Raw genomic sequence first — 14,040 nt, 5'->3', positions numbered from 1 at the left:
GCAACTGGGTAATTGAATACCTGGAGTGGGGGTGGTGCCTGGTTGGAAGCAAGTTCTTGAACTGAGTTTGTCTTTGTTTTCCAAGGGAGGGTGGAGGGCATGGCAAGGCAAGGTTCTATTCCCTTGGGTTGGAATACAGGAATGGCCCCGCTGCAGGAAGGGAAGCAGAATCACTGGCAAGGTTGGCTGGCCTGAGTTCCCTCCAGAGCCCAGCCAGCCGTTGGGTAAATGGTCTGTCTCTGTCTCGGGGTATTGCATTTACTTTTGCACCAGGGGCAAACAGCAGTCAGGGGCCTTCCATGCTTGTTCTGCAGTCCTAGAGTGAACTTGACCCTTAGATTAGCAGAGTTCAGGATATCGGTCCTGTTAGTTTCCAGTAGTAGGGGATGTTGGGAGAACCCTTCAAGCACAGCTTTGCATATCAAATAGAATTCATTTCCTCCTCTGATCTTTCAACTGTTCTCAGGAGTAAGCCTACCGGTTGAACTTCAAGAGGAAAGGTGCTGTTGGGAGCCCCCTTCTGAGCCTCTACACCTGTGGGCCAGATGTACGCGGCCCTTCTGGCAAAGCCTATCTATCCAGCCTGGTGCCCTGAGAATATAGCTTCAGCGGCAGCTGGGTTTGCTTTTCCGTGTGGGTGAGCAATAGCATCAGAACAGTCCACCCATAGATTCTTCTCAATAGATCTGGTTTTCCACAGAGGTTTGTCTTTGTTCTCTAAGAATCACAATCACTAGGTGTGTGGGTCCGATGGGGCGGTTCAGGTGAGCTGGGGGAGTTCATGCCAGAAAACTCCAACACCATGTGGGGACCCGTGGCTCTGTCAACGGTGCCAAGTGAGAGGCCATTCTGTGGGGTGGCAAGAAGCCTCAGTGGATTCTGGGAGAACAGGATTGAGAGCAGGAAGACAAGGTCATCCGACTTGGGTTTCATCCCCTCTCTCCTCTCCCTTTTCTGTTGGGTGCCCTGATCTGACCTGAAGTTCAAAGATGGTTAGGTGAATGCCATCAGTTGTTGTAACAAACTCATTCCCTGTGACTGGAATATACACTATATATGACGTCTGTTGTTGAGCACTCTATTTCTAATCATTGTAATTATGCTGGAATACTTGCTGTTCAAATAATAACCACGATCCACCAGCTCTCCATTCCAGACCAATAACTTTGCCTGAATGTGCTCTTTGTTCAGGAAAAAAATAAAATAAAAAGGAGGTAATTTAACATCCCTGGTGATAGTCAACAAAGCCAATGTTGAAACCAGAAGATGCACAGATAAAAGCTTTCCTGGGGACACAAGGTGCTGAGCAGATGAAAGCCACCTGGTTCACTCACTCTGGGATAACAAAAGGACCCTGTCTGCAGCCTCCACTGAAAGGGTAAAGAGAAATGAGAACCTAGGGACTTCCAGAAGAATCCACTGCACCTGTAATCCAAAAGACTTGGGAGACTGAGGCAGGGGAATTGCAAATTTGAGGCCAGTCTGAACAACTTAGCAACATACTATCTCAGAATAAAATATAAAGAATGTCTGGGATGTAGTGGTAAAATACCCCTGGATTCAAGCCCTAGTACTACACAAAATCAGTCAGTCAGTCAATCAATCAATCAATCACCCATGGGGGCTGGTCTTGGTCTAGATGTCCAGAGGAGCTGCTGGCTCTAAGGCTGAGTGAGTGAGTCATCTTATTAGGCACAGCTGGGAGACTGAAGCCTTGATGTGGCACTTGTCCTATAAGAATACTTCTTGGTCATTGATTTTTCTTAGGAACTTTCCTGATTGTTTCTACTCACCATTGCAAAAATTTGGAGATCATGTGGACCAAGGGCCTCACTTTATGGATTTCTAAACACAGATCTACAGATCCCTTATACACCTTGAAACCTCGGTGGCTTGCACATGCAAAATGCTCAGGGTGATGGAGGGTTACATGATGGTTGCTCTAGTTGGGATCTGGGATGTCCTCCAAAGGCCCCCGTACTTAAAGGCTGGCTCCCCAGTGTGGCACTATTGGGAGATGGTGGTGGAAACTCTGAGAGGCAAGTTTTAGGTAACTGGGTGCCTGCACTTGAAGGGGATTGTGAGATGCCATTTCTTTTTCACTTCCCAGCCACCACGAGGTGAGCACTTTGCTCTACCATGTGTTCCTTGCCATTAAGAGCTGCCTCACCACAGACCCAGAAGGAATGGATCCATCCAACCATGGACTGAAACTTCCAAAACCTTTCCTATTTGTAAGTTGATCTATCTCAGGAATCTGCTGCAGTAGCAGAAAGAGGATTTACACAGTAGCAAAACTTCAGAGTAACATGTTGTGAGTGTGTTCTTCCCCTGGAACAGAGAGAGGACACTGGTGTCTGGGGGCTTCCACAAAAGAACTTTTGGATTCATTTTATTTTTTTCCTTATTCCTGCTTCTATCTCTGCCCTCAAACCAAAAACAAAAAAATCAAGGAAAAATTTTTTTTAAAAATTGCTTCACTTTCACTAGTAGCCAGAGATTTTTTTTTTTTTTTTTTAGAAAGAGAGAGAATTTTAATATTTATTTTTTAGTTATCGGCGAATACAACATCTTTGTTTTGTATGTGGTGCTGAGGATCGAACCCGGGCTGCACGCATGCCAGGCGAGCGCGCTACCACTTGAGCCACATCCCCAGCCCCAACCAGAGATTTTTGAGTTTGGAAGACCATGACCTTCTTCCACTGACGCAGAATGGTTAGTCAGTCAACAGTTTACAAATATATATTTGCTTATTTCCCCTGTAGTACATTCATCAGGAAAGTAAATGTACAACATCCATATATGGTGGTCAACTCTTGCTTCTCAAAGTTCACATTCAAAATGGCGCTGGTGTTGAACTGGATTGAATGCAACCTCCAGGGTTGGACCAGGATTATACCTTTCTCTTAGAATAAATAAACATTCATGATAAAGAGGAGCTGAAGTTCATTCATGGGACAATGTGATAGGGAGACCTGGGTGATTCCACGTTACCCTGGAGCCTCTCACTACAATGGCCTGCCAGCCTACCGTGGTGCAGTTCCAGGGAAATGCAGGCGTTGAAGGATGCCAGTGGGAGGGAAGTCCATCTCCATGTCTCTCTACCAGCCATATTTCTCCAGGCATTTCCTCTTTGGGGAAGCCTGGCATCAAATTCTCTGAGAGGCTGTGAGTCCCCCCAGCTTTTGCCAGTGCCAGGTAGAGAAGGGACACTGTGCCTGACTCAATCTTGGCCCTGAAGGGAGCATTCTCCTATCATGATCCGTGGATTGTGCTGGGAAACATGGTGGGCTATTGCTTTGTTCTCTTCTGCTTTTTTTTTTTTTTCCTTCTTTCTGAGCAGCAGATGCAGGCTCCTTTAGTACATTTAAAAGAAAGAGACTTGGTATACAAGGAGCTAACGAGGAAAAAAAAAAGAGCAGAAATTGCTAACCACCTTCAGGTAATTAAATGACCGTGGGTTTCTGAAATCCGCCCAGTGTGGCTCAATTGTTTTTGTTTTTATTTTAGCCTCCACACATAACACCTCCACCAGATGCACAAGTCTGGAAAGATGGAGAGAAGCCACAACCGTTTTGACTCGACTCCCAACGAGTTCTGTGCCAATTTCAGATGCAAAGAAGAGGCTGCTTCCTGGGGCCATGTCCCCTGGCCTTGGGGGATCAACAAGCCCTTCTGCCTCTGTCCCCAAGATAAGAGGCCAGCTGGGCTGATGAGACTGAGTAGCCTTTTACCAGCTTCTCATGCCAAAGGTGTACCAGCTGCTGTCCGAGTCATGTCTCTCCTATTTCCTTAAATCCATCCTGTCTTTGTTAAAGAGCAGTGGAACACACACACACACACACACACACACACACACACACACACAGGAAACTCCTACTCCTACTTAAAGCCACTTTCTTCCCTTTTCCTGATTACAAATCAGGGGAGCCATTTTTAGCCAGACAGACTCCACTGCAGAGGGAGAGGGTCCTGGGTTGGTGGCTTCCATACTTTCTTTTGGTTTCCAACTGAAATTTGCCAGGAACTTTCTAGAAGTCAAGACAAAGCCTCTTTCTAGCTTTCTAGACTGATGTATCCAGCAGGGGTTGTATGTATGGAGAGACCCAAAGAAAAAATAAAATAGAAAGCAAAGAGTGGGGGGATTTCCAAGGCCTCTTGTCATTTAATTGATGGAGGTTCTCAGATTTCTCTTTTCCTTTGTTCTCCTTCTTCCCTACTCAGTGGGGTCATTCTGTCCCCCTGAAGCCCTCACCACACCTTGCCCTTACCTCTAAAATGGGCTGCTCTGTCCCTCCCCCAGCCCCCAGAGGCCTCCACTCAGCCATCAGGGCCCAGGCAAAATGGGCCTTGGGCTTAGCATTTCTGAGCGCTCTGGACAACTAGCCGTGGTCCCTCTGGAACAGGTGAAGGGTCAGCAGGTGTGGGGATGAGCTGTGTATCCATCTTTCCTCTAGGACACAGGTAAAAGAGCTTCCCTCCTGCCATTAAGGGTCTGCCCAAGTTGGGGTTCCTGGCCGGGTCCTGGTCTGGGAGAGGGGGTGCAGACCATGAGGGGACTCTCTGGTCTTGCAATGCCCTTGCCTGTCCCTCAGGTGTCCCTGTGCCTTCTGCATCAGGACAGTGTGCTGCGCTCACAGCCGTGGGGCTTGCTGCGTGGTCACAGCACCTGTGCAGGTGTGTGAAGGGGGCTGGAAGGCACTTCCAAGTCTGGGCTGGGAGTTGAAGGTGCTGGGGGCTGTTGGAGCCAGCACTGGCTGAGAGAGTGGACAAGGCTGGCAGGGAAGCCGTGTGGTGTTACTGGGAGAATTCAGTGGAATCTAACCAACACCGTATACAGTCATATTTACATTATTATCTATCTCTCAATTCTAGATAGCAGCTCTTTAAAGCACCCACTCTGTTGAGAACAACGGGCCCAGGAATGGGAGTCACCAGAACTGGAATTGTTCTAGAACTTTCCTGATGTGTGGGGATCCTCCTGGCTAGAGTGACCTGGGATGCCCCTTTGAAACAAAACAACCAGGTGGACCCTCACCCAGTCAGTCCCCACACAGTCTGTCTTGTTCTCTGCTTTTGTGAAGTGTCCCTTGAAAGCCAGGCCTAGAGAGGAACAGGGAGGTACTGGGGGCTTTCCCCTCCTTTTTCCTCCTAAAGGAAGGCCTGCCTTGGGTATTCCGGGCTCAGAGCAAGCGGTGCTCACCCCTCGGCTGCCAAACACCTACCTCAGGCAGCTTCACGCGGCCTTCCTGGAAGGAGCAAGTCTTGGGGTCATGGGTGCAGACGTGCCGATATTTACACCAGTGGCAGCGGTACGGGCTCTCTACGCAGGACAGGCACCTGGGCACAGAGGAGAAGAGGCACAAATCATAGAAGCTGGGTGACCCCAAGCCCAAGGTCCAAGTCTCTAAGATCTGGCAAAACATTTTAATATTAAGAGACCCCCCCTTCAATGCTCAGCATCCAATACAGAGCCATTCCTCTTCTCCCCAAGGCCTCAGGGAGCTAATAGTGCTCAGCCTCTTGCTGTTCACTGAGAGCTGAGAATGCTGCTCTCCCCAAAGCCCAATCATCTTTCCTCCACCTCTGCAGGGTGATAGTGTCCTTTGATGAAGAAGAGAATGAGCACATCTAGAGTTGAGGACCCTGTCTAGAAGCCACAAGATTTGGGGCAAGCTGGGTGCCATGGCACACACCTGTAATAATAGCTACTGGGGAGGTTGAGACAGGAGGATCACAAGTTCAAGGCCAGTCTGGGCAACTGAGCCGGACTTTGTCTCAAAATTAAAAATAAAAAGTGCCGAGGATGAAGGTCAGTGGTAAAGCACCACTGGGTTCAATTCCCCAGTGCTAGGGGGAAGAAAAGAAGAGTTGGAGCAAATGCAAATTCAGATTTTAATTCAAATTAACCCTGGGTCTCAGCTGTCAAGGGTCCACATGGAGCCGGCTACAGGCAGAAGCTACAGGCAGCTCTCACAGTACAAGACCTCCTTCACGGTTGTCAACCCCACTTCCACCCTTTACCTCCAGAAAACAAAAGTCACTTATAAAAGCTCCTTGTTGCTTAAAAACACGACGAGTTTCCCTGTTGTCAAAAACTCATGTCTTGCTACCGGCTGAGCCCTAGCCAGAGGAAAAGCCACAGCCCACACGGGGTCGGTGCTGTGGCCAGGAGGAGACCCGTATTTCCCATGCGCTGTTCTGCGGTCTGGAGGACCTTTCTCATTCCTTCCACTCAGCCACTCTTTGACCAAGGAGAGTTGGCCACTCTGGGCCTCCTCCCATGAACCTTCATGCTGACATGGAAAGGGCAGTCGTCGCACCTCACTGTCTCCGTCTTCCATGAGTATCCTAGGCCACCAAGTCCTGGAGGGCTGGGGTTGAGTCCTTGAGATACTTTAATTTTTGACTCCTCTATAGCTAGTGGGTAACAGATTGCATGGCACACAGTGATACCTAGAATCGTTTTACGGGCAGGATGGAAACTTCATACATGACTTCATCTACCTCTGCTGCTTTCCTAGGGGGAAGAAGTTGAAGGAGGCCACCAGAGGTGAACCAGAAGAGAATCCTGGTGCCAAAGCAACTTTCTCCGGGGCTGGGAGGGGCTGGATGGTTCCTTCCTTAAGGCCACAGATAGAGCTAAACTTGGGACCAATCTGCCCCAATTAGATGGACAGACTCTAAAATTCCACCAGCCTAGAGTCTAGAAATGTCATTAGTCATGTCACCCACCCATCCTGCGTAGAGGGGAACACAGAACAGCATGCTAAAGTGAACTGGGCTTTTGGATGTCAGGCCTGTGGTTCTCAAACCATGGGGATTCTACAGAACTCATATGGAGAACGTATGAAGAGTTGTGTGCAACTCTGAGAGAGAGGGGTTCCAGGTCCCTTCGGTCCCTTCCATAGAAGGAAGCTCCTACTTCCTTCTATTTTACATTTTGGACGTCCACATCTACTTTCAGTTGAAGAAAATTTTCTATGATGAAAAGTAAAAAAAGGCTTGTCCACCTACAACTTGGTCCAATCCCATTATTTATTTATTTATTTGTTGGTTCAGGGGATTGAACTCATAGGCACTTGACTATGAGCCACACCCCCAGCCCTTTTTTTGTATTTAGAGACAGGGTCTCACTGGGTTGCTTAGTGCCTCAATTTTGGAGGTTGGCTTTGAACTCGTGATCCTCCTGCTTCAGCCTCCCGAGCTGCTGGGATTGCAGGTGTGTGCCACTATGCCGACTAATCCCATTAATTTTATGGAGGGAATAATAATATAATAATGGTAAAAACAGGGGCAGTACCTAGCCAACAAGCCAGGCAGGTCCTACGTGCTGCCCTCTTACTCAGGACAAACAGGGCTGCTCTGCAGGGTGGCAATAAGCGCGGTGTCCAGCTCGTGCCTGCTCTGATGGGACAGTGCTCCTGTGACGTCAGTTGCTAAATGTTTGAGTGCCAGCCTTGGAGGAGGTGCTCCTAGTCCCCTGTTTAGAGAGGAACTGGGGCACAGAATGGCTAAGGTTCCCAGCCTGTCTGACTCTGGGGCCTTAGTCCCTGCCCTCCATGCGTGTCTCCTGGAGACGGGTGTTCATGTCAAACAAAGTCGGTGCCAGAACCCGGCTTCCTGGCTTCTCAGGCCAGGGTCTGTTGAGCCTGCAACTTTCTGCTCCCCTCTGGTCCTTGCCACCCTGGTCCCAACCAGGTCTGCAGGTGAGTGGCTAGACTACCTGCCAGCTTTAGGACACACAGCAGACTTCTTTCCTCCTCCAGCCCCCTTTCTGAGCATGGTTCTGGTGAGATGGATGACACCCAATAGATGATGGGAATGAAACTGGTTCAAAAGATTTATGCCAGGGAAGATGCATGGAGGGATTTGGAGAGCCCGCCCTCAGGTTCTCACTCTATGCTCTTTCTTGTTTCTGTTAATCCTATAAGTAATGGAGGAGAGCTTTGGAGCCTCCACATGGTGAGTCCTGGGAACACTGCTGGGGTCTTCTAGTCTCTGTATGAACTTTGAGCCCCGGTTGCTGAGTGCGTCTGGGAGCACTTACGAGTTGTGCACGCTGCAGTTGTAGAAGACAAAGCTGGTGCTGGCGAAGGTCATGCCTGTCTCCTTGGACTTGAGCTGAAGTTGTACGACATGGTGGTCTCCTACAAAACAGAGCCAGCCAAGAAGTCAGGGGAAAGGCCAAGGCCATGCCAGAGTTCCACTGGTTGTAAAGTACAGGGGATGGGGACAAGGAGATCCTGCTCCTCTAGGGTCTGTGATTCAGCAAGACCATCCCCAGACAACCCCCAAACAGCTCAGAGAGCTGTCCCAGCCTCTCCTCCCTTTTACACAGTATTGCTTGCTCCCCCCAAATATTCATTGCCTGCATGTGCATGTGCACGTACCCCCCTACACACAAACAGGTCTTCAAATGTGCATTCATTCTCATGCATTTTCTCCTTGCCAACCTCATAGAATTACAGACACACTGAGGAGCAACCAGGGAGAAAAAACATGGAGACTCTTAAGAATACTGTCACCAACTGCACGTGTGGTTTTGCATGTGTGTGTGTGTAAGTGTGTGCACACAAGAGCTCTTTCCCCATCTCTATACAGAGAGGCCCAGTTCTGATGCCCCCTCCTCTGGGGGACTCAGAGCTCCATTGGGCGGGAGACATGGGGATCCTCAGCTGGTACCGAAGAGGAGCTGGAGCCCATGTTTAATTCACAGCCCTGACCCCAGGCCCCCACTTCCAGCCTTGTTTTCTGCCTTCCCGGAGAGCCTCATTAATCAATCGGCTCCAAATAAATGTGACAAGCCCAAATGGGAGGGACAACACAGAATCAATTAGCCCAGGCCAGCCTGTCCCTTGCCAGTGCTGAACCTCTGTCCACTCCCATTCTTCCCAGTGCAGCTGGCCACAGACAACAGGAAGCTGTGGGGAGGCAGGGTAGGGTGGGAGTGGGGGAGACAAGGGTCCAGGGTCAGAGACCCAGGTGTGTGAGCAGAGGGATACAGAGCCAGATGACCACTGCCCGCACATGCCAGGTCTTGACCAGCTTCCCTCTTCTCCTGTCCTCCAGGCCAGCCAGAGTGGGCTGAGCTCTGGTATGCTGTGCAGCTGGCCTGGCCTGGCCTCCACCCACCCTGTCTGCAGCTGCTCCTCACCTAGGATGATGCTGACTCTTGGATGCCAACCTGGGGCTGAGCTAAAAGGGCTGCGGCAGCCAATTCCAAGGGCAAAGGAGGGAAATTTCATTCCCTTTACTTACAACACACTCAATCACCCACTTCCTCTGGCCCACCCCTGCCTGAAGGCTCCCTCAATCCCCCCACATCTATTGTGACTTCTCCCATCCAGGCGGGGGGGAAGACAGGCCTGCCACCCAGTTTGGCCTCCTGGGGCTACTCACCGTTCTCTGTGATGATCCGGGGCACCTCCTTGGCTGCAGGGGAATAACACTGGATCTGATTGCCTATCACCAGCCCATCCATCTCTGACAGGTCCTCAAAGGTGCAGTTGACGCCAGCTGATAGCTCCGGGACATTGTATGTCTCCAGGACCAGCTGTGAACAGCCGGGCAGGAGGAAAGAGAAGAGGAGAGGGGGTGGGGAAAGGAAGGGTGTGGAATAAAGGAAGAACGTGGGTGAGCAAGAAAAAGAGAGACAAAGGAGAGGCCATATTGACATGGAGGTTGGAAAGATCCAGTTTGTTAGGAGAGGTGTAGGCAGGCGGCATAATGACAAGAGAAGAAACCTCATCAGAATCCAAATGGATTTGGCCCTAGGAGGTGGGAATGTTGAGGGATTTGTGTGATCAGAGAGCTTCTCTTCCATTATTTCCAGTTTTGGAAAAATGGCAGCACCAATCACCAAGGACCCAGTGTTACAGCCCGGAAGCCATCTGTGCCATTTCTCACACATGAAATGAAGATACATTCCCAATATCCTCGGCCATTCTTTTGGGTCAGCTCTGGTCTGATCATTTTCCTTGTCTTTCTACTCATTTGGAGGAAAGCCTCTCTCCCAGCGCTCCTGCCCCTGTGCCCTTCTTGGGTCCTTAATGAACCCCTAAATCTCCTACCCTCATCTAAGTTGCTCTTGTCAGCTGGACTTGGCCCAGCTCTCCTGAGGGTCCCCAGGCTCAGGTGCTCTTTGAAGGGGAGAGTTCTTCCCCAGACCCCAACCCCATGGTCCTTACCAGCACGTTGTACTGAGAGACGGAGATGTTGTTGGGATGGACTGTCAGCCGGACACACTGCTTCATCTCTGAGGCAAACCTGCGGGGTTCCCTGGACCGCTCACACCTCTCCTTCCGGGTGCACCTGGAAAGGACATACTAATGGGCTACTCAGGAGATGACCGCTGGGTCCAGGGAGGGGTCAACACTGAGGTCAGGTCTTTCCAGCAGTTCTCAGGATCTGTCCAAATTCAAGTGCCTAGAACTGACCATTATGTTTCCTTCCTGAAGCCTGGTTCTCTCCCATCATGCCCCAATTTGGGGAAGACGGTCACGTGTCTCACTACTTGACAGTTATCCTAGATTCTTCTCATCTCTTCCAAACTCAGGTGAGGAGCGGCACAGTCCTGTCTACTGGCTCTCCCTACTCCCTCTTTTGGTCAAAGAGAGATGGAAGCTGTCAGGAGCTTTTACAGGACAGGAGAGAGGGTTTAGTGGGAAACAGAGTAGCCAGGGTTGGCGCATCCACACAGGGAAGGGACATGGGCAGGGAGCATCTGTCTCAAGAGCAGATGAGTGTGATGAGGAAGCAAGGGAGCACAGGGATAACTGAGTGGCTCTTGGGGTAATTCTTGGCCCTGAGAAAAACCTGTGCTCCCAGCTATGAGGAAAGAAAACACCTTCAACCACAGCGGGAGAGCAGCCTGTGGTGAAGAGTCTTGGAGGAGAAACACCCATGAACGGGAAGCCATGGATGAACTAAAGCTTTCCTCCAAGGATGAGGAGGAAAAGAGACAAAGAGGACCTTAGAGCAGGTTGGATGTGCAATGCAAATGTGAAAGCCTTGTGCAGTCATGACTTGAGTTAATAAGTGCTTACTAGGTTCCATGACGAGGAGTTTACATTCTATGCCATTTAAGTCTGTGACAAAATCATGACAAACCCACTTTAGAGATCAGGAAACTGCAGAAGAGGGTAGTAAGTAACTTACCAGGTGGCCAGCTAATCAGATGGACTCTGAATCTCTGCTCCAGCTTCTGGAAGCTTCTACACTGAGAAGTGGGAGATGGTCCCCCTGCTGCAGACTATACTTGTGTTCCTTGTCATCCTGATGACCCTATCATGTCCTAAGGACAGTTTCAACCTTTCTCCTCCGTCTTTTTCTCTGGATTAATGGCTATTTCTGCCTCCTCCTGCAAAGCACTTTGAATATCACTGCCACTTGTTGGACAGAGCTGAGTTCTTCAGGAGGCTTCGAAGAGACTCCAACCCAGGAGGGAAAGGTCAGATGTGACTGTTCATGCCTGTGGCACTCCCGGGCTGCTCTAACAGGCGGATGGCAACAAGCTTGCCTGCCTCCAAGTCTTGGAAGTTAATTTGCCAGGCCAACTGTTCTGCAAGGACTCCATTACCTTCCGCCATTAAGCTAATGTTAGGGGCTTTTCCAGAGTGTCTGTACTGACATCACTATTAATAGTGTTATTACTCCCATTAAGAGTAGAACCAGAGAACTGGTACGGGCTTAAATTATTCACTGGCTCCCCAAGTTTGAAGTTCCTATTTTCAAGAGCAATCAGTAGGTCTGAAAAAAATGCCTCTGATTAAATTATGGAGAGGAGAAAAAAAATATGAAGCTACTTCTTGGCCAAACATCACCTGGAGTTATCAAATAAAGATTCAGATCATAAAAGAGAAGACTCTGTCTTTCTTTCAGGGTGTGGGGTGCAAAGATGTCTGGTTGGGGATCTTAGGAGAAGTTTGACCAGCATCGTTTGCTGCTTGCAAAGTTCTTGGGGCTGCATCCTGTCTCTGCTCCTGAGGCCCTCACCTAAGTACTTAGCAACTCTCCCAAATATATGAAAGCCATGTGTAGTTTATAGTTTCAAACATCCCAACTAACTGTCATCTTGGCAAATTGCTTAACTTCTTGGTGCCTGTCTTCTCATCTGTAAAACAGAGTCAAAATAGTACCTAATAGGATTTTTTTAAGGATTAAATGAGGTTATGTTCTAAGCATTTAGAACAGGGCAGCGTTCAAAGTGAGTCCTCAATAAACATTCGCCATTGTACATTAGCCATCTCTTCTCTGCCTTCCTCACTCCAACCCTCCAGACTACAGCTGAAGCAGAAGCGCTCATCTTGCAGACTGGTCCCTGAGGCAAATTACAGAGAGAAGAAAGGCAGGGATGAGGCAGTCTTCCTCACAATGAGGGAGGAGAGCATCCAGGGACAAAGTGGTATGGATTGTAGCTTTGTTTTCTTAATAGCTGTCAAAGTGTATTGAGAACTCGGCTATCTTGGTGGAAAGTCAGGTTTAAGGTCAGAGACAGGGATGTTTTGACATTTCTACTATCCTTCAGGGCCCGGGAGGGTGGAGGCTGCAATGTCCAAAAGCACAGACAATTGACCTTAAATGTGATAGGATAATGGAGGGGAAGAATGCGTTCCTCCTTGATGCCTTATGGGGTCTGTCAAGGTAATGGCCTTTTGCTTTTCTTCTAGAACTGTGATTTCCCATTAGCTCAGGCCAGAGCTGAGAAACAGGCAAAGGGTTAATTCATGACCCCAGGAGGGGCGCTGAGATGTTTCCTTTCAAGGGGCTCCAGGAGCGTCTGAAATCAAGTCCCTCAGTTCCACTGTATGGTCAGCCTTGAGGAAGGAAGGACACTCTTGCTTCATCCGTTTCCCAGGTAGGAAAACTGGGGCATCAATGGTCTAAGAAAATATATGCTACATGACTTTGAGTTTTCAGAAACTGGTCTCTTCCGCCATCATTGTTAACCCTGCCCCAACACAGACCTGCAGGAGGAAGCAGGCCCCACAGAGACACACCAGGGCCAGAGTTGGCGTTCTTTCCTGCTGAATTCTTTCTTCCCTTCCTTCCCACGGCGGCCCCTCCAGCCCCGGTTCAGAGGTACTAACAGCCCTTGAGGAGAAAGGCCCTGGGCCCCTGGAAGGGGTTATTATTCAAGTCAGTGGTTCCAATGAGATTATCCTCTCTAATGAAGCAGCTACCTCCGCCCTCCCCTAAGCCTGAACTTTCACTGCTGGAGAATTCCCAGCCAAGTGGAAAATTAGAAGAGAGAGGAATGGAGAAAGGAAGAGAGTGAGGGAGAGGGAGAGAGGGGGCGATTAAGTTCAGGAGAAATGAATTCCTAAATACCGAGATGGAAATATTAACACCCAGTGCTGCCGGCCAGGCAAACAAATTTCAATATGGAAGTGGGCCATCTGTGAGGCCAGCCTGGGTGGGCCTCCACGCTGGGAGGCCCTCACTGGTGCATCTCCCCAGGCCCACCAGTGTGGACCTACTGGGCTCGGATATCAGGACTTGCTCCTTCTTCACAGATGATCCCCAGTTCCCAGTGCTTCACATGTGCCATGGCCTGAGCTTCAAGTGCACGAGTTCGGTAATCTGTGCTTAGAACGTAAGGAGACAGAAAAAGAAAGGGGACGTGGGGAGGGGCCTTCCCAAATGGACATGATGGACAAGTGAAGAGGGTTTGGAATGCCTGCTCAGCAGGAGATCATGGGAGATCCTTTGGTCATTGGCATCTCATCTGGAGCCCCTGGAAAGGGGAAAGACTCAGGAATGCCCACAGAGAAGGGCAGGTGCATCTGTGGCTTGGAGGAAGGTGGACTAGATAGTACAGGGAACCCTTCTAGGAAGATGGATGTGAAAGAGGGTCCTTTTATGAAGGATGTGGACCAGGTGAGTCCTTTCAAAGTCAGAATTCTAAACTCCAGTGACAGACACCAGGATCGCATGGAATTCTGCGTTGTCAACTTGTTCCACTAAATACTGAGGATAAATCCCGACACAGGAAGACTGAGGCGAGGCTTTAATTTTCCTTCTACCACCAGCTGCTGG

At 49.5% G+C, this 14,040-nt stretch overlaps 1 protein-coding gene across 2 annotated transcripts in view; it reads right to left on the bottom strand.

Moving 5' to 3' along the window:
- Plxna4 (plexin A4) overlaps window positions 1-14,040 on the bottom strand; it is a 425,679-nt gene that overhangs the window by 78,197 nt on the left and 333,442 nt on the right. For both annotated transcript variants that reach the window (XM_046455106.2, XM_058582832.1), the window contains exons 6-9: window positions 10,191-10,314; window positions 9,403-9,556; window positions 8,051-8,150; window positions 5,226-5,340 (exon numbers count right to left, since the gene is read on the bottom strand). In XM_046455106.2, coding sequence (XP_046311062.1) covers window positions 5,226-5,340; window positions 8,051-8,150; window positions 9,403-9,556; window positions 10,191-10,314 — 493 coding nt within the window. The remainder of the gene's footprint in view (window positions 1-5,225; window positions 5,341-8,050; window positions 8,151-9,402; window positions 9,557-10,190; window positions 10,315-14,040) is intronic.

Source organism: Marmota monax, unplaced genomic scaffold (assembly GCF_021218885.2).
Source record: "Marmota monax isolate L192 unplaced genomic scaffold, Marmota_monax_Labrador192_F-V1.1 WCK01_AAM20220418_F8-fsc00131, whole genome shotgun sequence".
Lineage (NCBI taxonomy): Eukaryota > Metazoa > Chordata > Mammalia > Rodentia > Sciuridae > Marmota > Marmota monax.
This window is presented reverse-complemented; position numbering and strand designations above follow the sequence as displayed.